The 26,997-nt window shown below is 44.8% G+C and overlaps 1 protein-coding gene and 1 long non-coding RNA gene across 3 annotated transcripts; one reads left to right on the top strand and one right to left on the bottom strand.

The window, feature by feature from the left end:
• cfap45 (cilia and flagella associated protein 45) lies at positions 1-26,700 on the top strand. 2 transcript variants are annotated; one of them, XM_063205072.1, is made up of 12 exons: positions 1-205; positions 301-429; positions 964-1,070; positions 1,669-1,813; positions 2,412-2,582; positions 8,215-8,393; positions 12,571-12,700; positions 16,396-16,542; positions 18,828-18,941; positions 20,401-20,594; positions 21,396-21,620; positions 26,446-26,700. In XM_063205072.1, exons 1-12 carry the CDS (start codon positions 203-205, stop codon positions 26,519-26,521), a joined length of 1,620 nt encoding a protein of 539 aa, XP_063061142.1. In that variant the 5' UTR covers positions 1-202; the 3' UTR covers positions 26,522-26,700. The 2 variants fall into 2 exon arrangements, with proteins under 2 accessions (XP_063061142.1, XP_063061143.1); XM_063205073.1 differs by having other exon boundaries at positions 967-1,070.
• LOC134454220 (uncharacterized) lies at positions 9,416-11,020 on the bottom strand. Its single transcript, XR_010035809.1, has 3 exons — positions 10,642-11,020; positions 9,950-10,035; positions 9,416-9,775 (listed from the first exon to the last, which is right to left on the bottom strand). It is a non-coding gene; the product is annotated as an uncharacterized LOC134454220 (long non-coding RNA).
• Positions 26,701-26,997: the final 297 nt, after the last annotated feature.

Genomic DNA, 26,997 nt, shown 5'->3' on the forward strand with positions numbered 1-26,997 from the left:
GTAACGGAATAACAAAACATCGTCCATGTCATGCACTCGTAACCTTGTTTGGGAGTGTTACATATTGCAAACCATTATTTATTTATGTATTTTGAGTGACGTTTGTTAATACGCAATGACCCTGGAAGTCAAAACAATTCAACGACTCGGAAAGTTTGCTTAAGGTTTCCGTTTTACTTTTTCATTGGCCTTTTCGTCCAGCATGGTAAGTCGACTCGCTAGCCTACATCCCTGTGTAAGGGCAGGTGAAAAAAGACATGTTGCATGACTAACTTCACTGATGTATGTCTCTATCTACAGCCCCGGAGTTTGATGTCATCTTCGGCGCGGAGGTCTGGGTCTGGGAGTAGCTCGCTTTCTCGCCGGTATCGCACCCGCGCTGTGAAGTCCCATGTTGACGAGACGCTCTTCGGCGTTCCCAAACCCAAGGTTTACGAATGATAAATTGTTTCTACTAGCCTATGCCTATTCTATCATAACGGCAACCATGTAACCAACATTCACTGAAGCTGAATATACTCAATGTTTACAAATGATAATATTGTTTCACAGTAGGCCAACTATGTAACCACAGTGCTATGCCCACGCAAGCAAATCGACGGGAGCGTCTGTTCCCACTTCCCACAGCTCATTGGTAATAGGCTACCTACCGTCCCACAGCATAGACCTATTCCTGCTGCTCCATGTTCACACATTTCTAAGAATTCAAATTTAGGCCCTATGTTACAAAGGCATGCTCTCCTACTTTATTCAGAAATGTGGGGAAATTGAGTTGTAGAACATGGGGCACTGTATTTGGATAATTTCTTTAAAATGTGGGAACATGGAGCAGCGGAATGGGCTGTGGGACCAATGGGCCGTAGGAGCATAGAGCTGACCCGAAATCGACAGCAGGCCATACAAAAATAGTACTGTCGTTAAAGAAATATGTCTGTTTGACTCTTTTTTTAACCTTTCTCCTAGCAGAGCATCGATGACACTTCAAGCAGGTCTCATAGTGCACCATCAAATAAAACACCCAAGCCGGAAGCTGTCCGAATAATCACCAAGGATCTCATCCGTGACCTAAAGCAAGTGTTTCCTTTACATTTTGTCTTCGCACCCAGTCAGACATAGAGGACAATGATTTCCACCCTTCTTCTTAGCTTACCTTTGTTCTTATTTTGTACTAGCCTACAAGTGTTTAGTTGCAATTCTTGTTCTTGGTGTTGGTGGTGTTCTTTTTTGTAACTTATAGGTAGGCCTAGTGTCTGACATACAGGCCCACCAAAAAGTTGAAACAAACTGAACTGGAATGGAGGCACTTATTGGGTGAAAATGTAGAGCAGATTGAAATAGGGTATTTTCACACCTAGTCCCATTTAAGTGAACCAAACTCAGTCCTATTTAAGTGGACTAAAAAGTGAACCAAAGAAGGACTCAGTTCTGTGTGTGTTCATATTGTGAGTGTATTGTGAATAGAACCAGCTGCTCTTTCTGGTCCCTGGAGTTTGCTGAAATGGCTGAAAGGGTGTGAAAACACCCTTAGTTTAGAATAAGTATAATTAGAATAGAAAACTCTTTGATTGTCATTATACACAAACACAAAGCAATTCATGAGTATGAGACCATCCCGTTAAATGTGCACACACTGATGATGGTGATGATAACAGACTAATTGCTCAGCAGGATCCCTAACAAAGACCCCTCCGGCCTATCCATCATTCTCTGCCCGGCCGAGATGGAGCGGATCACGGGCAAGTCACGCGTGGCCACCAAGGAGATCAAAGAGGCGGCCCTGGAAGCCCAGCGCAAGGAGAAGGAGGCCATAGTGGTGAGGATAATGTAGCCCAGTTTCCTTTTTTGTCTTGTGTACCACCCAAGCCTTTTTTGTCATACCATGAGTACCCTCTCGCTCATGCTGTATATCTATTTCTCTATCCAAATGTGACTGTGTTACTATTACATTTCTCCTGCAGTGTGCTTGTGTATCTCTAGAGGTAGGCTACCCATGCCCCTGGTTGGGAATCACTTTAAAATAAAATAAGGAGTTCAAAAAACCATTAGAGCAGAGCAGACATTTAAGTTTGTGGATTTTCTCATTGCTTTGTGCACTGCAATGCAATATGGAATAGATGTACAGACATTTACAATACACACAGGCACACATGCACGCATACATGCACATGCACAGTGTGCAATAAGACAACCGACATACTGATGGACAATAAATACACATACACACACAAAGACATTCCAAAGGAGCAATGCAGGGAGGAGAAAGGAGTCGCACACGGGATGGGTGCAATTCAAGCAAAACGGTTTTGAAAAGCCAGAAAATAAAGATAAAAGGCGAAGACAGAAATCCGTTGGGGAAGCCAGAAACAAAGATAATCCTCATTTCCTGTCTGTCCTGTCCTGTCCTTTTGAAGGATGCGGCCGAGGAGAGGAAGACGCGGATGCGCCAGGCTGATCTGTCGCGGCAGAAGAACCAGGCACTGAGCGAGCTGGAGGCGGAGGCTCGTGACCGCGCTCAGTACCTGCTGAAGAGAGCCAACGCCATGCGCATGGAGCAGGAGGATGAAGTCAAGAAGTTCAATGAGGTGCGCCACGCACACACACACACACACACACACACACACACACACACACACACACACACACACACACACACACACACACACACACACACACACACACACACACACACACACACACACACACACACACGTACACAAACACATACCCACACGTACAACCTGTCTTCTAGGCCGCCTACTACTATTTACTGACATTATGGATCATTACTGACTGATTGTCTGAGAGATTACGCATGATGACATCCTTCCTGTTTTTTAAAAAAATGAAATCATGCAGTGTTGACACACACACACACAGAATCAAACACATACACATCAGGATATTGGCAGGAAAATACCAAATCGTTAAGAGAGCGGCAAGGGAGTTTCCCGTGAAAAACGGGAGGGTTGACAGGTATGGGTTCGGCCAGAGCCGAATACTGTCAAAAAGGCCAATATCCAGCCGAATCTTGGATCCGATGCATCTCTAATAAATACACAGGCATTCTGCCACTTGTGCCTCCAGAAGATACCAACAGCTGGATGATCCCACAGGACGTGAGGAACGGTAAAACACGTCGGAACTTGTAGACGACACGACTTTGGGGAAACGTGTGGGAGTGCTGAGGGATTATAGCATGGTTTTACCTAATTGGCAGGAAGCTCTCTCTCTCTCTCTCTCTCTCTCTCTCTCTCTCTCTCTCTCTCTCTCTCTCTCTCTCTCTCTCTCTCTCTCTCTCTCTCCCCCCCCTCTCTCACACACACACACACACACACACACACACACACACACACACACACACACACACACACACACACACACACACACACACACACACACACACACACACACACACACACACACACAGGAAGACACACAGAGGCACAGTTCACCCACACAGACTCACAAAGGCACACAGACACAGACATGCACATGCACACCCACGTACTACACACACACACACACACACACACACACACACACACACACACACACACACACACACACACACACACACACACACACACACACACACGCGTACACAGACACATACCCACACGTACAACCTGTCTTCTAAGCGGCCTACTACTATTTACTGACATTATGGATCATTACTGACTGATTGTCTGAGAGATTACACATGATGACATCCTTCCTGTTTTCCTTTTTAAAAATGAAATCATGCAATGTTGACCTGCTAAATTGCTTGATATTAATGTTCCATCACTATCTGTAAAGGAATCAAGGGTCATGAAAGTCCCAGTATTATTTTTACACACACAACACAGTGCACAACAAAATTGCATACAATACTCTATGCCCCATGCTCCCCCAGGGAGCATTGCTTAGTGAGGGATTCATGCAGGAGACTTCATGAAGGAGGATGATGGAGGCTGGACAGTGCTGGTTGTTCGCCCATCTGGCAGTGTTAGGAATAGAACCGGCACCTCTTGGGCTGCAAGCCCCATTCATTTTTTTTAAAACTTTAATTACGTTAATATGCATTATTATGAAATGACCAAGTAATTGATGCTGTGTTGTGTCATAGTAGTTTAGTACTATCATAGTTAACTTTTCAATGACTATTACAGCATTATGGGGCTACAGGGTTTTGTGTCTTTATTGATTATTATATAGGACAGTTGAGAGTATGACAGGACGAGAGTGTGAGAGAGAGATGGGGCAGGGCTGGCAAAGGACCCAGGCCGGACTCGAACCTAGGTCGCCATGGGCATGCAAGCCTATATGTGGGCGGCTTAGCGCGCTGCGCTAAAGTACCTGCTGGGACACACCGACAAGCCTCGTGATGGTTACTCCATCACACTGCCTTCGCCTCTGGAAGCACACCCCTGGGCTTCACACACTCATGGTGTCCCTCACGCACATCATGCTTCTGCCATCCAGTGTGCCCTATCATCTATGCCTCATCCATCACTGGGGCGCTCGCACCAGGGTCACCAATCCTGAGGGTCCCTTACATGGCATTACGGCTCACACACAATGACAGCTATCCTGCGGCTCACATAATTTGTAGCGAAGGGGAGTAGAATTTCCCCGGCAGATGGGGGGCGCTGTGGCGCAGTGTGCCAAGCCCCCCACATTTGGGCTTACATTGCCCATGGAGACCCCGGTCCGAGTCCAGCCGGGGTCATTTCCCAGCGCTACCCCATCTCTCTCTCACAACCAACACTCCTGTCATATTGTCCAGTCATAATAAAGGCCAAAAAGCCACACGCCCCCCCCTATCCCACACACACACACACACACACACAGAAAAAGAATTGCCCCGCCAGGACTGGAACCCAAACCTTCTGGGGTACCAAACTAGGGCTCTGACCACTACACCAAAGAACCAGGCTTGTTGGCATGACAATCAGAACACACCCACAACCCTAGAGATGGTCCATCACACTCCCATACAAAGACCAAATACAGGACAAAAGGGAAAAAAACTAAAGCACTGCGTGGATCCAAATCTTTTGACACGGGTGCTCTAACGGTGAGTGGATAAAGTTGACATAAAAAAAAAATGAAGAGCAGGAAACTGTGGCACTCAGTTTTCTTATTTTTTTAATAGTTCAAAGGCAAATCGACTGCCCGACGCGTTTTGACCACGAGGTCTTTGTCAGGGTGCAGTCACTCAATCACAAGGCACAATATATTACAGCTTGTCAGTTAGTCATTGGTGGTGGACGTAGCCCATCCATTTAACCAAAATTAGCAAACAGGTATGAAACTTGATCACACAAGGCATGAACAACATTTAAGTTACACAAAACACCAGTCTTGACTAGAAAAGTACTGTTCAGGTAAGTATCAGAGTAATATCATATACACAAATCATGAAACTTTTTTGTGGGTCCATTATGTAGAAACTGATATTAACACACTGTCATAAGGCACAATCACAATAAAGGACACAGGTCTGCCAAGGAGTTGTTAGTTAGTTGTTTTCTTTTTGACACAAAAAGAGTAAAAAATCCACTTCGTCATTGAGTCCTGGCAGTTTGGTAGCCTGTAAAGTAACAATCCAAAATGTTTTGTAATACAGGAAGTTTGTGTGATTCGACGGCTTATGTGATATATATGATTAGAATGACAACAGGCCACTTTTATAGTACCTGTGTGTGCCATACAGTATATGAGTAATCACACACAGTCCATCCACTACAATATTTATTTGCATCATAACATTGCTATTACATTACAGAGAGTCATTAAGGCTTTACCATTTTGGTGATAATAAGGTTATAAAAGTGGCTCTGAATGAAAGGGTTAATACTGTTTTTTCTTTTCTTTCTGTAAAAGCGTCCTTCAGCCTCTGTTGGCATCCTGGTCCAAACTAATTTTTGCTGCGCCGGTGGTTACTGTATTTAGAGTAGAGGAACTTTATTAATCCCTGGGGGGAAATTCAGGGAAATTCAGTATTTGAGGAAATGCGGGTGTCCTGTTCCATTAGAGTGCCTTTTGTATCTCGGCTGAGTCATCTCAGATGTGGATATGCTCCATTAAAACCAACAGCAGAGTCTTCCTACAGCAGGAAACATTACATGTTTCCCTTTTGGTGGGGTGAAGATGTCAGACGGACGCGAAAAGGATTTTAAAAAGACGTAATCACTTTCTTCTTGTAAATGACACACTGATAGTCGGCCCACACAGCACGTGAGAGGCAGCTCACATAAACCATGTGAATAGCTAGCTAGCTTTCTTTCCACCGGCTGCGATATTTCTGTCAAAGTTCTTCCTGGATAGACTTATATAGTTAGGGAAGGAAGGTTAAACGTTCAGAACATTGAATTGTGTCCTGCTTGCGGATAAAGGCAAGTTCGAACTCTATTTTTGTTGGAGCCATTTGTAAAATTAAATCCATTGTTCAATTTAGCTGCTGCTATGCTTGTTGTGCACTGCCAGTGTGTGGAGCAGAGGTATAGGTTTGGCTCGAAAAGTGGTGGTGACATTTTAATGGCAAATTGTCCGGATATGCTGTTTTTGCATTGTATTTACAAAGTGGTGGGGACAAGCTATGTTTATCTCAAAAGTGGTATGGACATGTCCCCACCGTCCCCCCCCTAAAATTACGCCCATGGTGTGGAGCCAAACAAAACTGTCGAAGGCAATTCTTTTCTTCTCAAGAATTCTTTTGATGTACCGGTATATTAATATCTGAGGATGTGCGCATGTTGGTCTTAATGATCTTGCACCTTGTTACTTCCTGTGTGTGTGTGTGTGTGTGTGTGTGTGTGTGTGTGTGTGTGTGTGTGTGTGTGTGTGGGTGTGTGTGTGTGCGTGCGTGCGTGCGCGCATGTGTGCATGTGTGTGAGAGATTTTTGTGACACTAGTTAGACGGATACATTACACTCCATATAAATGTTCCCCTTGCACGCAGTGCAAGAAGGGAGGAACCTTCTCCTTCACAACATCTTTACCACTTGTCCAGCATCTCACTGCCGTCTGGCAGCTTGAGATGCGAGATGCCCTTCTTCTCCTGGGTTTTTTTCTCCAACCTAAAAAAGAAAGATGTGAGGGCATCCACGTCATTGAACTGGGCAAAGTGGGCCCTAACCAGCACCCGACTCCCCCTCTCCTCCATGATGTTTTGAAGGAGGAGCCTGATATTATTCACGCCATCAGTCCTTGACTCATCCCAGTTTGCCTGTGCACGACTTGTTTGGTCCGCAATTGCTTGCTCAAGAACAAGCATTCTTTCTCTCAGAGTCCTGGTACTATGAGTCGTATATTGAAAGCAAAGTGCCTTTATTTGTAGCCTGGGCAAAGCTGACTGTTGACTCCGTCAAACAGTCTGGCGAAAGCTAAGAGGAATCCATCTCCATGGATGGGGGGAGATGGTCTGTCCTTACTCTGCCGTTTAAATTCATTGGAGTTCCGAATTCAAATTCAAATTCAGATTGTGCTTTATTAGCATGACTGTTACGATAAAGTGTTGCAAAAGCATACAAATAACAAGACAAAAATGTGAATAGTGTTAGCATAACGGAATTTGATATCATTTAACTCTGCTATCAGGGCTTCTTCTGAACGGGGAAATAGTAAATTCCCTAGCAAATTCCCCCCTTCATCGCCCGCAACCTGCCATGATGCTCCCTCATGCCAAAAAATCCTACAAAAAGCCCTGGCTATTATTTGGAATTTGATATCATTGAACTCTGCTATTATTTGGAATTTGATATCATTGAACTCTGCTATTATTTGGAATTTGATATCATTGATATCTCAGTCAGGATGTGAGCATGTTTGTCGGAATGATCGTGCATCATGTTACTTCTTCTGTGTGTCTGTGTGTGTGTGTGTGTGAGAGAGAGAGAGAGAGAGAGAGAGAGAGAGAGAGAGAGAGAGAGAGAGAGGAGAGAGAGAGAGAGAGAGAGAGAGAGAGAGAGAATGTGTGTATGTGTGTATGTGTGTGTGTGTGTAATGCATGCATGGGTATTTGTGTGTCTGTGTCTCTGCTTGTATATTCAGGCCTACTAAATGTATTGTGTGTGTGTGTGTGAGTCTGTGCACGTGAGTGTGTGTGTGTGTGAGTCTGTGTATATGTGTGTGTGTGTGTGTGTGTGTGTGTGTGTGTGTGTGTGTGTGTGTGTGTGTGTGTGTGTCTGTCTGTCTATCTGTCTGTCCACCCGTCTGCCCCCCGCGCAGCTGATCCTGGGTGCCCAGTGCCACGCGGTGCGGGACATGCAGATCCAGGAGAAGCAGCAGATCCTGGAGGAGCTGATGGAGGAGGAGAGGAGGCTGGACGCCATGATGGAGGTGGAGAGGCTCCGGGCCCTGGAGACCCAGGACAAGATAGATCAGCTGCGCAAACAGCAGAGGATACAGTGAGCAGAGAGACACACACACATGCATACACGTGCACACACGGGCACAGAAACGCATGCGCACACACACACACACACACACACACACACACACACACACACACACACACACACACACACACACACACACACACACACACACACACACACACACACACACATGCACACATGCACACACACACACACACAAATGCACACGTGCACACATGCACGCACGCACACACTCACGCACACTCACGCACACTCAGTAAGAAGACTTACATGCACACACACACACATACACACACACAAACGCACGCACACACACGCGCACACACGTCACACACACACACACACACACACACACACACACACACACACACACACACACACACACACACACACCAGAGGATCCAGTGAGAAGGCACACACTTAACACAGATAGCCACACTACAAACACAAAAGTAACACTTCTCACACAAGTCAAGATGTGCTTGTGTTCACCCAGTGAAGGTGGGGTCTGTTGAAAAAGTTTCCGCCTTCAATATCCATGATTTGCATGTGACGTCAAACGTTCTAGTGGACGGCTACTGGACGGCAAGAGTGCCGCATTGATGAATGGATTCCTATGGGACTCGCAACGTTTAGTAACTCATAACGTAACATAGATCGCCGATAAACTAAACACTGTGAAGTGGTTAGAGTGTCAGCCTTGTATCCCAAAGGTTGCCGGTTGGACTCCCGACCCACCAGGTTGGTGGGGGGAGTTAAGTAATCAGTGCTCTCCCCCATCCTCCTCCATGACTGAGATACCCTGAGCATGGTACCGCCACACTGCTCCCTTGGGGCGCCATTGGGGGCTGCCCCCTTGCACGGGTGAAGCATAAATGCAATTTCGTGCAGTGAACACTTGTGTGCTGTGTCACAATGTCAATGGGAGTTGGAGTTTCCCAGTTGGGCTTTCACAGAAAATGTTCTACGTTGTTGTATTAGTACAATAAAATAAGCAAGACATGTCTGGATGGACTTCATCATTTCAGTTATTTATTATCACAGCCACTCACCATCAATGACAACCAGGGCTCACCAGCCAAATGCTGGGGAAAATTAAGTTTTGCTGGTAGAAAAGAAAACATACTTGGCACTTTGACCCATTATTTAATGTACCGGTATGTTTGGAGATTAACATACTAGCCATTTTGGCTACTAGTGAATAAAAAAAAGTTAATTTAGAGCCCTTCTGAAAACTCCAACAACTGGTACAGGTGATCAGTGCATCAGGGGAGGAATGAAAGGGTAGGCCCGATGGATGAACAGCATCACTGATGGTGAGGTCCTGGTGCTGCTGCAAAGCCAAAGAGGAAGAAGCCTCTCTGGACACCTCTTCATGTTGGCTCCCCCATCTAATTAGAAAAAAAGAAAAGACAAACATGCTATTTAAATGAATCTAGCCATGCATTGTAATGTATTGGTACAGTACTGAATAATTGACTCCCTTGGCAATATTGTCTGAATTAAAATGTGATGTAAAATGTCAGAAAATAACACTCATCCCAACGTACTAGTCATGTATTTACCTGTGCTGCTGGGATGCAATTCCTGGCCACCATGACGCATGGTTTTAGTTTGGGTGCTGACCACCTGACTGATGAACCTGCAATTACTAAACAATAAAAACAATAAAAGATAAATAACAGGTTTGTTGTGCTTTTCTTTCTCTTGTGAAGGTCATCTTTTCAAATTATTTATTTAATCAAATCAAATCAAAATTATTTAATCAAAGTATGTAACCGACATTCTGTCCTATGTGTTTCTACATGTGCAATGTAATGCAACACCGATTTGAAACATTGAAGTATGTCAAGTCAGCTTTTATTGTCACTTGGTCATACAAGGGAAACGACGTTTTCTCTCTACCAGGACAGGACTGACAATTACAGACAGACAGAAAGTGCAAGACAGGACAGGTAGCAGTGATGGACTGGTAACATAAGTGGTCAATAATAATACAGTACAAATGAACATATTGGATATGTAAACAGAAGATAAGATATAGAATTATATTTCATATTTGCCTACATTGTGCAGACGTGGCTGAAACAACAATGAAATCCACTTGGATGAAACGAAGCGAGAGAATTCAAGTTAACCTACAAGATACATCTGAGATGAAAAGATATGCTTTTCAAAACACCACTTTGCGAAATGCCTGACACAAAATGTACCGTGCGTCTTGTAGCCTAGTAAGTTAGGTTAGCAGCATTATTACCTGTGCCATGCCACGAAGAAGAGGATGCAGCCGCGGTGCCCAGCCACCAATGAAGAAACGGTGCATAAATGTGCTTATTTTGCCAATGTAGAGGTTTGGTTTAAGTTCACAACTTTACTGAAGAAAATAAACACGGGATAAAAAAAAATATATCGCAGGCAGAGTAAGTTCATGGCTGGAAGCAAGCAACAACTTTCTCTTCTTCTCCCAGTTTCTCGTACCGCCCGTCCGCGTTATGCCATCTAGTGGAGCAGAATACATTTGAATAAATCTATGATTTGAACACATCCACCGTGGCCAACCTAGCCTGATAACGCCAGGTACATATCCCGTTTAAAAAAAAATACAAGAACTACGTGTTTCTTTGGTATTTTATGGTCAAAGTTGTCTTCGTCTACATATAATTCTTATGTACGAATGTGTACTTCTGCCGTCCAGCAAAATCGATTACGTAATATTGTGACGTCAATGCAAATGATGGATAGGCCTAAAGTGCAGTGGGAAACCCTGCTTTGTGTTCATAGTACGCCCCTTGGAGGAGTTTATCAAATTTGAAGTGAGCCCTCGAATGAAAAAGGTTCCTCACCCCTGTGTTAGAGGCAGTGATGGGCGATGGGCAACTTGGAATCTGAAGCTACAATCCAGTGCCACGTATTCCAAAAGACTTGGTATACCTTTCTTATTAGGGCCATTAGACAGGTACATCCTGGCCATTTGGAAAATATGGCTCTGCATGGGTGCATTGTAGCTTCCAGGCTGCCCAGGTGTTTCCAGACGCGCCATGCGACGTGTCAATTCAGCGCGTAATGCTTTGCAACTTTCTTTGCCTAACTTATGAACGAGCCTTAGCGCATTAATACTCTAGAGTTATGCGGTCAGAAAAGTGACCTAAGGGCTTCAGCACACCGGCTCCGACAGCACTGCGGCGCACTTTTGCTTCCGACAGAATTCGGACACCCAAACCCAATTTCACACGAACATTGCATTGATAGTCAATGGGCGGCGCCGACAAAATAGAACTTGTCTCTAATTGCTATCCGACATCGGCGAATGTCCGCGGACATCGGCGCCAGTGTGCGTGGTTCTATTGAAAACAATGGAATCGAATTTTAGCAGAGCAGTGCTCAGCACTTTGTCGGAGCCGGTGTGCGGAAGCCCTAATAGTGGGACTACTTTAGGTGTGCATTTATGTAAGGGTTAACGTTCGGCGAGAAGGTCGCTACCGTGGAATAGCAGCACGACAGAGAGAATCTTTAGACCCCGACGCGGAGCGGAGGGGTCTTGTTCTCTCTGAAGTGCTGCTATTCCACAAAGCGACCGACTCGCCGAAAGTTAACCCGCTTATTATATGGATATACTTAAATGANTCACTCGCTGCGCAAAACAAAACAGTGCCGTTGTGGAACACCGCGGCAACAGCTAGGTAGCCAGGACAACAGGTGTTGTCTATCACAGCAGCTGATTAGAGTCTTGTTGAAAAGTCGCTTTAGCAGTGAAAAGTCTTGTTGCCATTGACAGCGGTCTGTTATAGACCAACCCGTCCGTTATCGAAAAATAACAGACGTGCGAACGTTGGGGAGCCCCGTTGAAATGAATGGAGCATTCGACCAATGACGTCACACCATATAATAAAGACAGTTAATCAACACCCCATTTAGCGCATCACAATGGGAGATTCCAGACTGCCGTGGTATAACTTTGGTATATAACTGTGGTATATAACTACTGTCTATCTGTGTGTGTGTGCGTGTGTGTGTGTGCGTGTGTGTGTGTGTGTGTGTGTGTGTGTGTGTGTGTGTGTGTGTGCGTGTGCGTGTGCGTGTGTGTGTGTGTGTGTGTGTGTGTGTGTGTGGATATGTGGATATGTGTGTGTGTGTGTGCGCGTGCGTGCGTGTGTGCGCCTGTCTTTGTGTGTGCGTGTCTTGCTAGGGGTAAGATGTGCATCCTGAAGCAGATTGAGGAGCGTACGGAGGATCGTCTGCTGCAGGACGAGCTGAGGGAGCAGGAGGGCCAGCAGATGCTGGAGACCCTGGAGCGCATGCAGATAGAGGAGCTGGAGGTGCTTATACTACACACACACACACACACACACACACACACACACACACACACACACACACACACACACACACACACACACACACACACACACACACAGATGCTGGAGTGCATGCAGATAGAGGAGCTGGAGGTGCATAATACACACACGCACACACACACACACACACACACACACACACTGGAGCTGGAGGTGCCTTGCACACACACACACACATGCGCACGCACAAACACGCATGCACACACACACACACGTGCGCGCGCGCGCGCAGGCACACATGCGCACACACACACACACACAGATGCTGGAAACCCTGAAGTGCATGCAGATAGAGGAGCTGGAGGTGCTTACACACACACACACACACACACACACACACACACACACACACACACACACACACACACACACACACACACACACACACACACACACACACACACACATACACATACAATTTCTGGAGAACATGCAGCGCATGGGGGCAGTCATGTGTAAGTGGTTAAGGCGTCTGACTTGTATGCAAGGGCGTAGGTTTTGCTTGAGCTTTGGTAGGGACACCCCCGCCCGCCAAAAAAATAAAATAAAAAAAGATTCCTTATCTAGATTAATCTGACTGGTATTATGAAATTAATCTAGGCTCATTCAAAATATGCACCCTACCGAAATTATACCGAAAGACTAGGGCCTATAAGTAAGCAACATTGTTTCTGAGAGAGAGAGAGAGAATCTGCCAGTGACATTAAAAGGGCAGCGGCTCCTTTAAAGACGTGGGCTACTTTTGTGCTCTTTTCTGCAAAAGCAGTCAAGCTTCATCAAGACCGATCCCCTTTGTCCTGGGAGAATAAACAACCATTTTAGCCAGGAAATATCTAAAACCTGACTTTTATTCTCAGAATGTCAGAGGAATCACAACTTGAAATGAATTCCTTTTGCCAAACTTTGTACAACATGCGGCACATGCGGCCCACGCGGCACGCGGCAACCGACATGAGCAAGCATCAATCGCATTTAGCTATCGAGTAGTTTGACAGTCGGAATGTTTTGCACATTATGGCATGCATTGTGTGAGGTGTGTGGATAGCCACCACGCTACAACAACTAATTCAAACGGGAGCATCTCCAGCATCTTCACATGACTTTCTCATTCATTCACCCTTCCCATGTTTATTTACATGTATCTGCCTGGGCTTAATTGTTGGCTAAAGCCCTTTAAAACTTACTGTTGATGTAGCATAACTTCTTATGCCAGTCGTCCTTTCCGTTTTTGGTGGCGACATTATCTCTGAGGCTCATAATAAATGTCAAATTCAGAAGGAAACACATACGCCGTGAGTTTAATTCCATGACGAGACAGAGGCGCTCACTTTTCAGCACCACCAGCATGGACCACTGCTTCCGCTGGCCGCCTGTTGCAGCCTCAGCTTTTAAACAAGACCACACATGGTGTGTCTTTAGGTCTAATTAAAAATATTCTGTGGGAGATCGAAAAAATGTACTTTTGAATGGGTTTCAATGGCTCCAAGCCAGGGGTTGTCCACCAGCAGCGGTAGATCATCACCAGGAGACAGCCCTATGACGTCAACTGCAACCCAAGAATTAACCAGTCCTCTTCCCATATCCTCTTCCATGACTGAGGTCCCGCTGCCCTGCTCCCTTGGGGCGCCATTTGGGGCTGCCCCCTTGCATGAGTTAATAGGAATAAAAGCAATTTCATTGTGTTCAGTGAACACTGTATGCTGTGTGACAATGGGAGTTTCCCAGGTGGACTTTCGCTTTGCATGCAGAAAGAGTTGGAGGTGCTTATGCACGCGCACACACACACACACACACACACACACACACACACACACACACACACACACACACACACACACACACACACACACACACACGGTGGAACTTTCGATCAGCTGGTGCAACCACTGCTGTACTCTTGCAAACCCACACCCACCAGCATTCCTTCCCACACTTGTCTCCAACTAAAACAAAACATGGAGGATACTGAAGTACAGTACAGCTGCATAGTTATCCGCCCCGTCTGAAAATTCATCACCAATGGCTGGGGGCAACACCCCCACCCCATTGTTGGGACTCAATTCTGTCCTTTTTTTTTGGTTTGTCATGGTTTGGCCGTGTTCCCCTTTTATAAAAGAACTGCCTAAATCATAGCAGTGAAGCAAACTGACTGGTGAGTCACAGCTGTACCCCTCCTCCCCTCTATGATGATAGCCGACACCCCTTGAACAGTGAGCTCCAGTACTTTCCCTCTGGTAGCGCATTCAGGCCGACTCAGATCCGTGCCGGTGCCCGTTCCCGCACCTAATCGTGAATCGGCCGTCGTGTTCACGCCACATAATTTTAGCGTTCGCGAACCGGAAAGTTGGTTCACAATGCGAACCGCAAAATACTAGGTTTTTTCCCGCGAACCGTGACGACAGCGTGGCCGTCAGCAAGTTCATCCGGGTAACAGTCACGTGCGGAAAAAGTTCAGAGCCCAGTGTAAACACGGGTGGTTCGCAGATAATTATTTTAGTGCCGAACGTAACCGGTGCGGGCACCGGCACCCGCTCTGTTCCGGTCGGCCTGAAAGCCCTATGGATTGAGGTTGGTAGTACCAAGTTACCGAACAAATAGCAGAAAAAATACTCAGGTAAACTAGCCCCACCCGCCAGCAGGCAAAATTATTTTTGCCTGCGAGTGGGTCTAGCCTCGGACAATGCCCCAATGCCCTGAATCTGGCAGACCAATCACAACGCAGGAGATTTGTTTTGATTTGTTTTGAATCTTTGGATGCAAAGCAGACAGGGGTTTGAGGGATGTGTCATTGATCAGGCACTAAATATTCACATTTAATCTCACATTTAGTCTGGCTTGTCAGGCTACAGAAAAACAGCTTAGTGCAGATAATGTCACCAGTGGGCCTATTCACCATTTGCTGAAAATACTCAACTACATCATAGCAACATTGGTATGACATTACAGAGAGCATTAAGTAACAGATTAAGACATAGCCATTGCAATTTTTGGTGACAGTAAGCTTATAACATAGGCTGTACACTAAGGGGTTAAAACAAGATGTAACCCCCCCCCCCCCCAAATAAACAAGAACGTGGGCCACGCTACCTCTACACACAAACTGCACAATTGCACTTTTGGTAATGTACTGCCTTTTCATGTACCAGTACTGTAGCCATCTCCTCATGTAGCCTTTGTATAGCCTTTTTTAAACGTCAACAGTCTCTTTGTCTCTCTCTTTCTCCCTTTCTCTCTCGTTCCCATTCAGATCTACGGCACAATGATAACTATAAAGACAGTAATTACAACTTTTCAAAAATGTTCTAACCATTTACATATAAATTATATCAAAAATATGTCTTTTAGAATGTGCTGTATAGACCTCTTGCCAGCTGAGGTTCTTGAGAAACAGGCGGCGTTATTGTTGGCAAGTGTGAAAAGAAAAGTCTGTTTGTTATGGTCTACAGTTGTAGATATAAACAGGCCTTAACTCACGTTTTCTCTCTCTCTCTCTCTCTCTCTCTCTCTCACACACACACACACACACACACACACACACACACACAAACTCTCTCTCTCTCTCTCTCTCTCTCTCTCTCTCTCTCTCTCTCTCTCTCTCTCTCTCTCTCTCTCTCTCTCTCTCTCTCTCTCTCTCTCTCTCTCTCACATCCTGGCAGGCCCTTGAGAGGAAGAGGGATGACCAGCATCGTCTGCAGCAGGAGATCAAGCGCATTAATGAGGAGAGCCTGCTGGCCAAGGAGCGCAAGAGGGAGGAGGAGAGGCTGACCGACCTGCGGGCCATGGAGTACACGCGCCAGAAGCTGGTCAGTGGCGCGCTGTGAAATGATACCTACCGGCCATTCATTTCATTGCATCTGCATGCGACTAGGGATGTTAACCGGTAACAGGTTAACCGATAGTTGACCGGATCAACTTTAACCGGTTAAAATGTTCTGCCACCGGTTAACCGGTTGTAATAAAAATAATAATTATAAAGTAATTTCCTCCCAAAAATCCCCCAAAAACGATAATTTTGAGGTTTTAGTACGATAATTCAGCATTTTCCATCTGGCAACAGTGGCTGAACATGGCAGGTCCTGTCTGCGCAGCAAAAAAAAAGGCTTGTGTGAAAAATGAAAATAAAAAACCCCAGTGCTGTACATATCAGGCACACGAACGTTGTATAATTTAAGTTTACCGGTAACCGGTTAACCACCGGTTAATGAGTCTCAGTAGCCGGTTAAGAGTTTTTTCAAGTTTTGCCATCCCTGCATGCGACACGAATATGATGAATATGATGAAATTCCTGTTGCTTGCCAAGTCAAGTCAGGTCTAGTCAAGTGTACTTGAGCAATGAAGTTTGAAATCGCGTTTGACCAGTCTGCAATGTGCAGTTAAACTAAACATACTGTATAACAACACATTGGCAATAATCACACACACACACACACACACACACACACACACACACACACACACACACACACACACACACACACACACACACACAGACACACACACACACATTGCCTGTGGCCTCTTGCGTCTTGCCTCAGTATTGTCCTGTCCCCATGGAGAAAACAAATACAGGGCAGTCATGGGTAAGCGGTTAGGGCGTCAGACTTGGCAAGGCAAGTTTATTTGTATAGCGCATTTCATACACAGGTGCAACTCAATGTGCTTCACAAAAATAAACAAATGCAAAAAGAAAGGAAACAAGGAAGAACGAAAGAAAGGAATTAGAGTCAAAGAACATTTAAAACATTAAAGGGACACTGTGCAGGATTTTTTGTTGTTTATTTCCAGAATCCATGCTACCCATTCACTAATGTTACCTTTTTCATGAATATTTACCACCACCATCAAATTCAAAGTGTTCATTATGACTGGAATTTTTTTTAGCTGTAAAACTCACTGTACTTGGCCCATACTAGAAAATATTAGTTTATTACTTAGTTGTGGAAGTTGCCTTAAGGCGAAGAAACGAGCCGTACAACTTCTCACATTAAGACTCTGTGAGTCGCGTTTATTAAGTTATTATAACTGACTAAAAACATGGCGCCGCGCATGACAGAAAAGCCGGCAACATTAATCGTCATCGGAACTCTTAAAGGGACCGCATCTATAAAGTGAACAGAACAGTGGAGATGACGAACAGCATAACATATAACCGAATACACAAATGATTAAGTGAATTATGTCAGTTGAGAAAGCACTACACTTTCATGAAAAGATCAAACGCAACCCAGTTTCAATGTGCAGCATAGTTGCAGTACCTTTTTTTTTCCTGCACAGTGTCCCTTTAAGATAAACATATGGTAAAAAAAAAAAAAAACACTTGTAGCCCAAAAGTTGACGGTTCGACTCCCGACCCGCCAGGTTGGTGGGGGGAGTAATTAACCAGTGCTCTCCCCCATCCTCCTTCATGACTGAGGTACCCTGAGCAGGGTACCGTCCTGCCACACTGCTCCCTTGGGGCACCACTGGGGCTGCCCCCTTGCATGGGCGAGGCATGAATGCAATTTCGTTGTGCGCAGTGTGCAGTGAACACTTGTGTGCTGTGTGGAGTGTTGTGTCACAATGACAATGGGAGTTGGAGTTTCCCAGTTCTTTCACTTCACTTCCACTTCACATTTCTCACAGACAACGTAGGCCACTGGTTCCCAAACTGGGGGACGGGACCCCTAGGGGCTCGTGGAGTTACTGAATGGAGGTCGCAGACAAAAGAGACATTGCATAGAAATGGGAAATCCACAGGTTAACATACTAACATAATTCCATAATTTTGTTAGCAACAGCATTCTCTTTTATGTTTAATAGATGTATTTGTTGTCCTTTGCATTACTAGCAATATTAGCGGACAAACTATTACGGTAATGGAAAATGTAGCAATAGTAATGAAAAAGAAAAAAATGCATAGGCTGCGAAAATATTCTAAAGTCCAAAAGGGTGTCCCCTCTGAAAATATTTGGGAACCACTGACCTAGGCAGAGCAACTTTCTGGGGGATTTCCCTTCCTTGCATCAGGGGGTCTGAGTTTGCCCACCCACCTGTGCAATCTAACCCTGACCCATCCCTAACTGATGCTTCCTTATTCCCCCTCTACCAGCAACGGGAGGCTGAGTACGAGGCCGAGCAGCAGCGCATCAAGAGGGAGAAGGAGAAGGAGGTGGCCAGAATGAGAGCGCTACAGGAGAAGGACCGCGACTACAAAGCCGAACAAGTGAGACTCCCTCCCTATGCCATTTCAAAATCAACTCGTAACTTGGAGTGAAGGACAGTGTTACTGTTAAGGTGATAATGACACACTAGGCAACTTTTTGAGTAACTCTTTTATAAGATTTTATTTTATTTTATCACTACAACACTTTATCAGGACACATTTCCTTTGTCCTTTTAGGAGTCATTAGGAGCCAACCATGTCATTGCCCAGCAATATTGCTCAAAAAGTTACCCTGTGTCTCATCACCTTTAGTGTTAAGGCCTCCTAGTGTTAATGGCTCATTCTTTTGAAACTCCGTTGTCAGTAGACCTGAGTTTGTTCTCCCAATGTCCGTTGTGAATGCGTTCTATTGCAACAGCTGGGGACAATACAAATGTCTAAAAACACTAATGTCAAACGAACTCGGAGTACACTGAAGTGCTCCGAGTTTGTGTTTCGGAACCCCGAGTTGAGTACCCGTTCTATTGCACTCTTCCGAGGCGGAGACCGGGGGTTCCAACTACCGAGTTTCAAAAGAATGAGCTATAAAGCCAACTTTTTGGGCAATGTTGCCGGCAGCAGGCAACCAGGTGAGACACAGAAAACTTGCCCTGTGTATCATGGCCTTTAGTGTTTGGCTTGGGGTTTGCCAGTAGAGGAGAGTTTAGAAATGGGCCAAGGAGGGCCAAGAGGGACATACTGTAAATGTTATCCAGGTGGTGTCAAATTTGTCAATGGTTCTAGTGAACTTTTGAGATAGAGTATGTTATTGGGTACGTTATATTTACGGGTCTGAAAGTACACGTACACTGCACTGCACACTACACTGATCTGTGAGTTTTGCAGCTAAAGACGTCTATGACTGGTAATTAAAAATGCAGGACATGGAGAAGATCCACCTATTAGTATGAATTTAAAAAAATACTTACAATCTTCCACTCCCACCCTCTCCCCTTAGGCCAGGGATACGCTTGCTGCGGGATACGGGTACGCGTGCACTTAGCATACATGAACACGTTGGCATTCAAATTTTATGTCAATTTTGCATGCAGTAGAGCACCAGATACAATGTACACAGACTTTTTTTTAAAGACTTTTTTTTTGTATTGTAAGCTTTAGTGACAGGACAGTATAGAGAGACAGGAAACGTTTTGGGGAGAGAGAGACGGGGAAGGATTGCCAAAAGACCCTGGCCGGAATCGAACCCGGGTTGCCAGCGCAGCAGCCCAGTGCCCTACTGTTAGAGCCACAGTAGGGCCCTGAGCTTCCATTTTGAGGTCGCTGTAGAGTCAAACAGAGATGGAAAATATTAATGAGAGCCCCGTTGGCCGTCTGCCCCCTAAATAATACCAACATTCTGCTCCGATAGTTCTCAAGCAAGTATGTGCACTCGGTCGCACGCAGTTGCGTGTGTAAGTTAAGGCTCACAGCACGCATGTCCCCGGCCTTACTCCTCCTCTCCCCTCCCATCGGGTGTTAGGATGAGATCCGTGCCCGGCGCAACCAGGAGGCGGCGGAGCGCGAGTGGAGGCGCAAGGAGAAGGAGCAGGTGCTGCGTAAGGCGGAGGAGGAGGCGCGCCTGAGGGAGGCTCGGCTGGAGCAGGTCACCCACAAGGAGCACCTCCTCTCCGTCGAGGCCGGCCGCGAGAGAGCCGAGTTTGACCGGGTGCTGAGGTGGGTATACTCTCTATATGGGCACAGGGCATACACACATGCATACACAAGCAAACACACACACACACACACACACACACACACACACACACTCTCAAAAGGCTGAGTTCAACAGGGTGCTGAGTTGGGCACTGTGTATGGGACACACACATACATGGGTGCATACAGGGACAAAGAGGTCAGCTGTCTTAGGCCCAGGAGAAGCTAATACAATACAATAGTAAGGAGAAGACAGACAGAATACAAACATGTAAATACTGTCAAAAGTAACATTTCTTGGATAACATGTTGAAAATCTTGCAACACTTTAGAATAAGATTCACATGTTAGCCTTAATACATGCCTGTCTATCTGTATAAGTGACTTACATGACTTAAGTGACTTTTTGCCTTGCTTTGCCTTGCAAGACATGTGTTAAGGGTCTGCTAGCTAGGTGTTTCTTAGGCCTAGATCAGTAATACAGGCCTTATTGACTATGAACAAGAGAATTGTGAATACATCCCTAACAAATCATTGAATTTGGTTAACACGTGTTATAAGTCACTTACACAGACAGTTAGGCAGGTGTTAGTGAATGAACATGTGACCCTTAAAATAAAGTCTTACCGAAAACCTTTTCATTTTCCCAGTTATCTTCCCTAGCATATGGTCATTTTTTCCCAGTTATCTTGGTTACCACCACCATATTGAAAGTGTCTGGAATCGGTTTCAAAAGTAACATCGGTTGCAAAAGTAACATTGGCATACAATTTGTCTTGGTCTGCGTTATTGAAAATGTTTGTAATCCTGGTTTATTCCCAGGGTGCAGTTGGAGGCCATCGAGCGCGAGAAGGAGCGCGAGGAGAAGCACCGGCAGCGAGTGACGCGGCACGCGGAGGGCGTGCGACAGCAGGTGCGCGAGCGTGAGATGGCCGTCGTGGCCAAGCGGCGTGAGCTCTTCCGCGAGGGCGAGAGGCTGGACGAGCAGGCCAGAGAGCGGCGCCAGCGACTCAACGAGATCAAGGACAAGAAACTGCAGGAGCTCAGGTCGGGTTATATTGTAGAGGGGTGGTTTTCTGGTTGTGTGTGTATGTGTGTTTCAATTTGTTTCTATTTTGCTACATTGGACTGAAAAGAAAGCTTACAAGTGCAACATGTGTACTAGAAAATGTCCTTATTCACACGTGACACGTCAGATTTGTTTTATACTGTATGTACTGGGCTGAAAGACATTGCATCTCTTTCAGGACAGTGGGGAACATTTAAGAAATGCTTTAGTCTGCCCTAGTACTACTGTTTGCCCATTCATACAGGCACGTAGTGTGAATTTTACTCTTTACTCTATAGTTCTAATTCTTCTCAATTTTGTCTAAATATTAAAGGGGCTCTAGGTAGGATTAAGAATGAATTAATCACTGTCCCGAGTCAGCCGATGCTTATTTGAGTCATTAGTAAGTGAACGATGACTATGGCGACCACTTCCATGGTCTGCTGTCAGAAAACCCTGAATGCAACTTTTGACAGAGTGGTCCGAACGAGTGTCGAGGGAAACACTTCTCATACGAAAATCGCTTTACATACCGTATTCAGATTTGTATCAACTGCCGTCAGTCCGTGATGAAAAACATTCTCACAGCGACTTTATTTAAACTGCATTTTTTTTGAGACAGGCATGCCTCAGGCACCGCACAGGCGGCGTCGTCCTACATTGTGCCCCTTTAAAAGCTGTTTAATATGGTGAAGGGGTTGGGGGCAATGGATTATTTCGTCTTGAACTTTTTCATCCTCTGGTATATTCCTCTACATAAGAACGTAATTTCAAAAAACAGAAAACAAAACAATAAAATAACAACCAACATGAACATGCATTATCTCATCACAGATTAAACAAGGTTAAACAAGAGTTTTGGCTGACACTTTGGTTTTCCCATTTTATGTCATTAAGACATGGCCCTGCTGTGACTCAAACGGTAGGGCACTGCACTGCTACGCTGGGGACCCGGGTTCGATTCTGGCCCATCTCTCTCTCCCACTCGCTTCCTGTCACCATCTCACACCATCTTGCCATGTCAAGCTCATGCCTGGATAGTGTGAGATGGTGACAGGAAATGAGTGGGAGAGAGGGATGGGCTGGAATCAAACCCGGGTGTGTGTGTGTGAGTGTGTGTGAGAGTGTGCATGTGCGTGTGCACAAATAATTTATTAAGAATTCGGTAACACTTTACTTTACGGATCGCTAATAAGGTGGTAATTTCATGTTAATTTCATAGTTATTTCATAGTTATTTCAGGGTAATAACTGTTTGTCTTTAGTAACAACAGCAAAATAACCATACAGTTTCCAGCGCATTGTGGTGACACCCTGATGACTCGCAGCACGGTGACACTTTGTTGACACACACACACACACACACACACAACACACACACACACACACACACACACACACACACACACACACACACACACACACACACACACACACACACACACACACACACACAATGCACTGGAAACTGAATGGTTATTTTGCTGTTGTTATTAAAAACAAACAGTTATTACCCTAAAATAACTATGAAATAACAATGAAATTAACACGAAATGACCACCTTATTAGCGATCCGTAAAGTAAAGTGTTACCAAGAATTCTATTGTGCAGCCACTGTTGAGGGCCTTTAGTCAGACATATTTTTACTGAACAGGAAGCGTGTGGTAGAGATAGATGGGCTGGAATCAAAGACTGGACTGTTGTCAAACGGCCAATATGTCAGGTGGTGGAAGACCCTGGAGGAGAGGGTCAGGGCTAAACCAGAGCGGAACTGTCACCTAAACAGTATGTCTTGTGTACCGGTACTATGGATGATCATCATGGATGATGACACGTTGCATGTATTGAGTGGGGGTCTGACTTTGTCCCAGGCCCGGCCAAGGGCCAATGCTGTCAGTAGCTCTTCCTCCCCCTGTAGCGCTAATGTACCTCCAACAGTGACTGTACATGGTAGCAGGCAGACGTGAAAAGACACACACGTAGTGGCACATGGCCATCTTCAAGAGTACAACAAGACTACCGGAAAATGTCTTTATTCACACGTACCAAGTTGGATTTGTCACCAGTGAATTAAGACATTTGAATCATCTGAGTGCCTTGGTCACCTCTTCTTCCGTTATTTACAAATCTTTAGCACCAAATAGCCCAAGAAACTGGTCTATTTTTCTGGATTAACAGCTGCATACATCCTAAGCCTTTTTTTTTGGTAAGGGTGTCCTCTGCCTATCAAATCCTAAATATCTCAGCTTCCAAAGAACATACAAACATAAAATAAGTTACATTTAAAATCTAGAACCTTCATTTTGCACTAGTATAGTGTTCATTCAGCTCTAACATACCCCCATTTTTAATAAAACAGCTCAAATCTCAAGAACGTGAATGCAGCGTATATGTCGCTCCACAGACCACTCTACTGGATTAAGAATTCTATTGTGCAGCCCCAATTGAGGACTTTCAGTCAGATCAATTTTTACTGGATCCACACCAAAATTAAACAGTTTACGAATCATATTTACACTGTATGTACTGGGCTGAAAGACATTACATCTGTTTCAGGACAGTGGGGTACATTTAAGAAATGGTTGTATGCCCTAGTATTGGCCCATCTCTCTCTCCCACTCGCTTCCTGTCACCATCTCACACCATCTTGCCATATAAAGCTCATGCCTGGATAGTGTGAGATGGTGACAGGAAGCGAGTGGGAGAGAGAGATGGGCTGGAAATCAAAGACTGGACTGTTGTCATATGGCCAGGTCTAAACCACTGGATCCACATCAAAATTAAACAGTTTAGGAATCATATTGATAATGTATGTACTGGGCTAAAAGACATTACATCTGTTTCAGGACAGTGGGGTACATTTAAGAAATGGTTGTATGCCCTAGTATACATTTTTTTCAAGTTAAAAGCTGTTTAATATGCTGAAGAGGTTGGGGGTATGCATTGTTTCAACTTGAACTTTTTGGTTCTCTAGTATTGTCCTGTACAGAAAACTTCTTTCAAAAAAACTAAACAAAACAGAATTTGAAAAAAAAAAAATCAACAACAACCAACGTGCGCATGCATTATCTCATCACAGATTGCTTCCGTCTAGAGGTTAAAGAAGAGGTTTGGCGGACACTGGGTTTTCCCATCGTACTATGTCGTCAAGATTGGACTGTTGCCGAGATATGGCCGAGATGTCCGGTGGAAAACCCTAGAGGAGAGGGGGAGGGATAAAGCAGAGCTGAACATTCACCTATAAACATGTCCGAACATGCCCTTTTAAAATATCCCCTCTTCTGAACATTCCAACTGGGAAACACTAATCAATGAAGGTCAGAACATCTGTAGAACAAGTAGAACAAAAAAACACAATATTATGAAAATAAATAACAAAAATACGATACCATGATACTTTGTCAGTTTACACTGAAATTAATTTTGCATCCCAGAGCAAGACTCGTTTAAGACACGACATACACATAGCATGACAAGATTACGGCATTAGACAAAAAACAGAACACGGGACCTTGGACTAGTACAGACAGACAGACATGCATTCATACTGCACATACATTCATTACTAGAGATGCACCGGATCCTGATTTTTAGGATCCTGCCGGATACCGGATCCACTGCTTAAGATCCTGCCGGATCCGGAACCGGATACCGGATCCTACGAATGGGTTGAAACACATAGCCTACTCGCACACGTGGGCCCTTTTTATTATGCTGGCTCAAATTATTTTTTTGACTCATTGGCTTACTGCCACACTGTCTGCAATGGCCGCTTCCAAAGGGCTTTCACTCCATGCAGCGATTGGGGTTGTGAAAGACTGACTGAAAAACCTAGGCTACGTAAAAAGTAGAGATGCCCCAGATCCTGATTTTTAGGTAACTGCCGGATACCGGATCCACTGCTTAAGATCCTGCCGGATCCGGATAGTCTGAAAAACCCTATTATCCTGCCGGATCTTGGATCCTGTACATCTCTATTCATTACATACAACCCACATACCTTGAAGATATTATCATCGTGGGGCTCTGCCGTGGCCAAACGGTAGGGCACTCAGCTGCCATGCGGCTGACCCAAATTCGATTCCCAGCCCGGGTCCTTTGCCGGCCCTTCCCCGTCTCTCTTTCCCCACTCGCTTCCTTTCACCACCTTCACTGTCCTATCATAAATAAAGTAAATAAGACCAAAAAAAAATTGAAAAGAAGATATTACCATTGTGGAGTCATGTGATAACACTATACACACAGTCTTAGGGCTGATTCAGCACAAGAATTGATTGATTGAATATTTGAGTTTGTTGCCGTTAAAGAGGGGACTGAAATGCCTACTTGAAGGTAATAGCTGATATTCTTGGTGAAGAATGTGTGGGATGTCAGTTGAGATGCATGTGACCAGTCGAAGCATACAGTTCTTGTGAGCTTCCTGGAATAAATTTGCTATGGGCAGCACAATGATCTCAAAGCAGATTTTGATTTGGTGTCGGAGTTTTGCTTGATCTTTAGCAGAGAGGCTGCTATCAAGCTGTACTGCAGTAAAGCACAACATTCTAAATTGCATAGAAATGCATAGAAAAATGAAAAATAGATCACACATAGAAAAATGAGAAAGTAATTGTTCTGTTACAAAAAGTATGTCAGTCATGACCTATTCCTGGTCATGAGGTTATGTACTATGGATGATCACATTGACTCCCCATGACATTGCATTGACTGGGGGTGGTTGGCTGACTTTGTCCCAGGCCAGTCCAAGGCTGACAAGGCTGTTTATACGAACAATGGTCATCCGCCTGACAGTAGTTTCGTTTCTTATCATTTCTTCTCTTAACAGGGCGGCAGGACTGGCAGAGAAATACTGCAACGAAGTGGAGCGCAAGCTGCACGTTGTCCCCACTCTGGCCCAGTGATCTGCAGGCAGAAGGATGAATCATGGCACTCCGGCTCTAGTAGAAGAAAGCATTTGCGGTCTATGTGTGGTTTCTGTGCCCTTTTTTTTTTGTTACAAGTCCAAGCAAGCATTGTTCATTGCCTCATCCGCATCTGGTAGAGGTTTTCTTAAGTAAAATAAAAAAGCACTATTCAGCAACATATTCTTTATTTTTTAAAACAAGGTCAATGTGTTTCTTAATTGCCTCTTATCTTATCATAGGCCCAAGATTTTATTTTATTGTATTTATTTATTTATTTATTTATTTTTTTTTGGGGGGGGGGATTGCATGCTGCAGTTTTAGTGCTTACTATCTGTTGTATTTCAGGATATGTAGGTCTACTGTTGGTAGCAATTCCTGTGCCATGTGAAAAAAGTAGTAGTAGTAGTAGTGTGACATTTTTTCCAACAACAACTTTTTTGGAAATTCTATACATAGAAAATACTTGTCTCCAA

This window comes from Engraulis encrasicolus, chromosome 8 (assembly GCF_034702125.1).
Source record: "Engraulis encrasicolus isolate BLACKSEA-1 chromosome 8, IST_EnEncr_1.0, whole genome shotgun sequence".
Classification (NCBI taxonomy): Eukaryota; Metazoa; Chordata; class Actinopteri; order Clupeiformes; family Engraulidae; genus Engraulis; species Engraulis encrasicolus.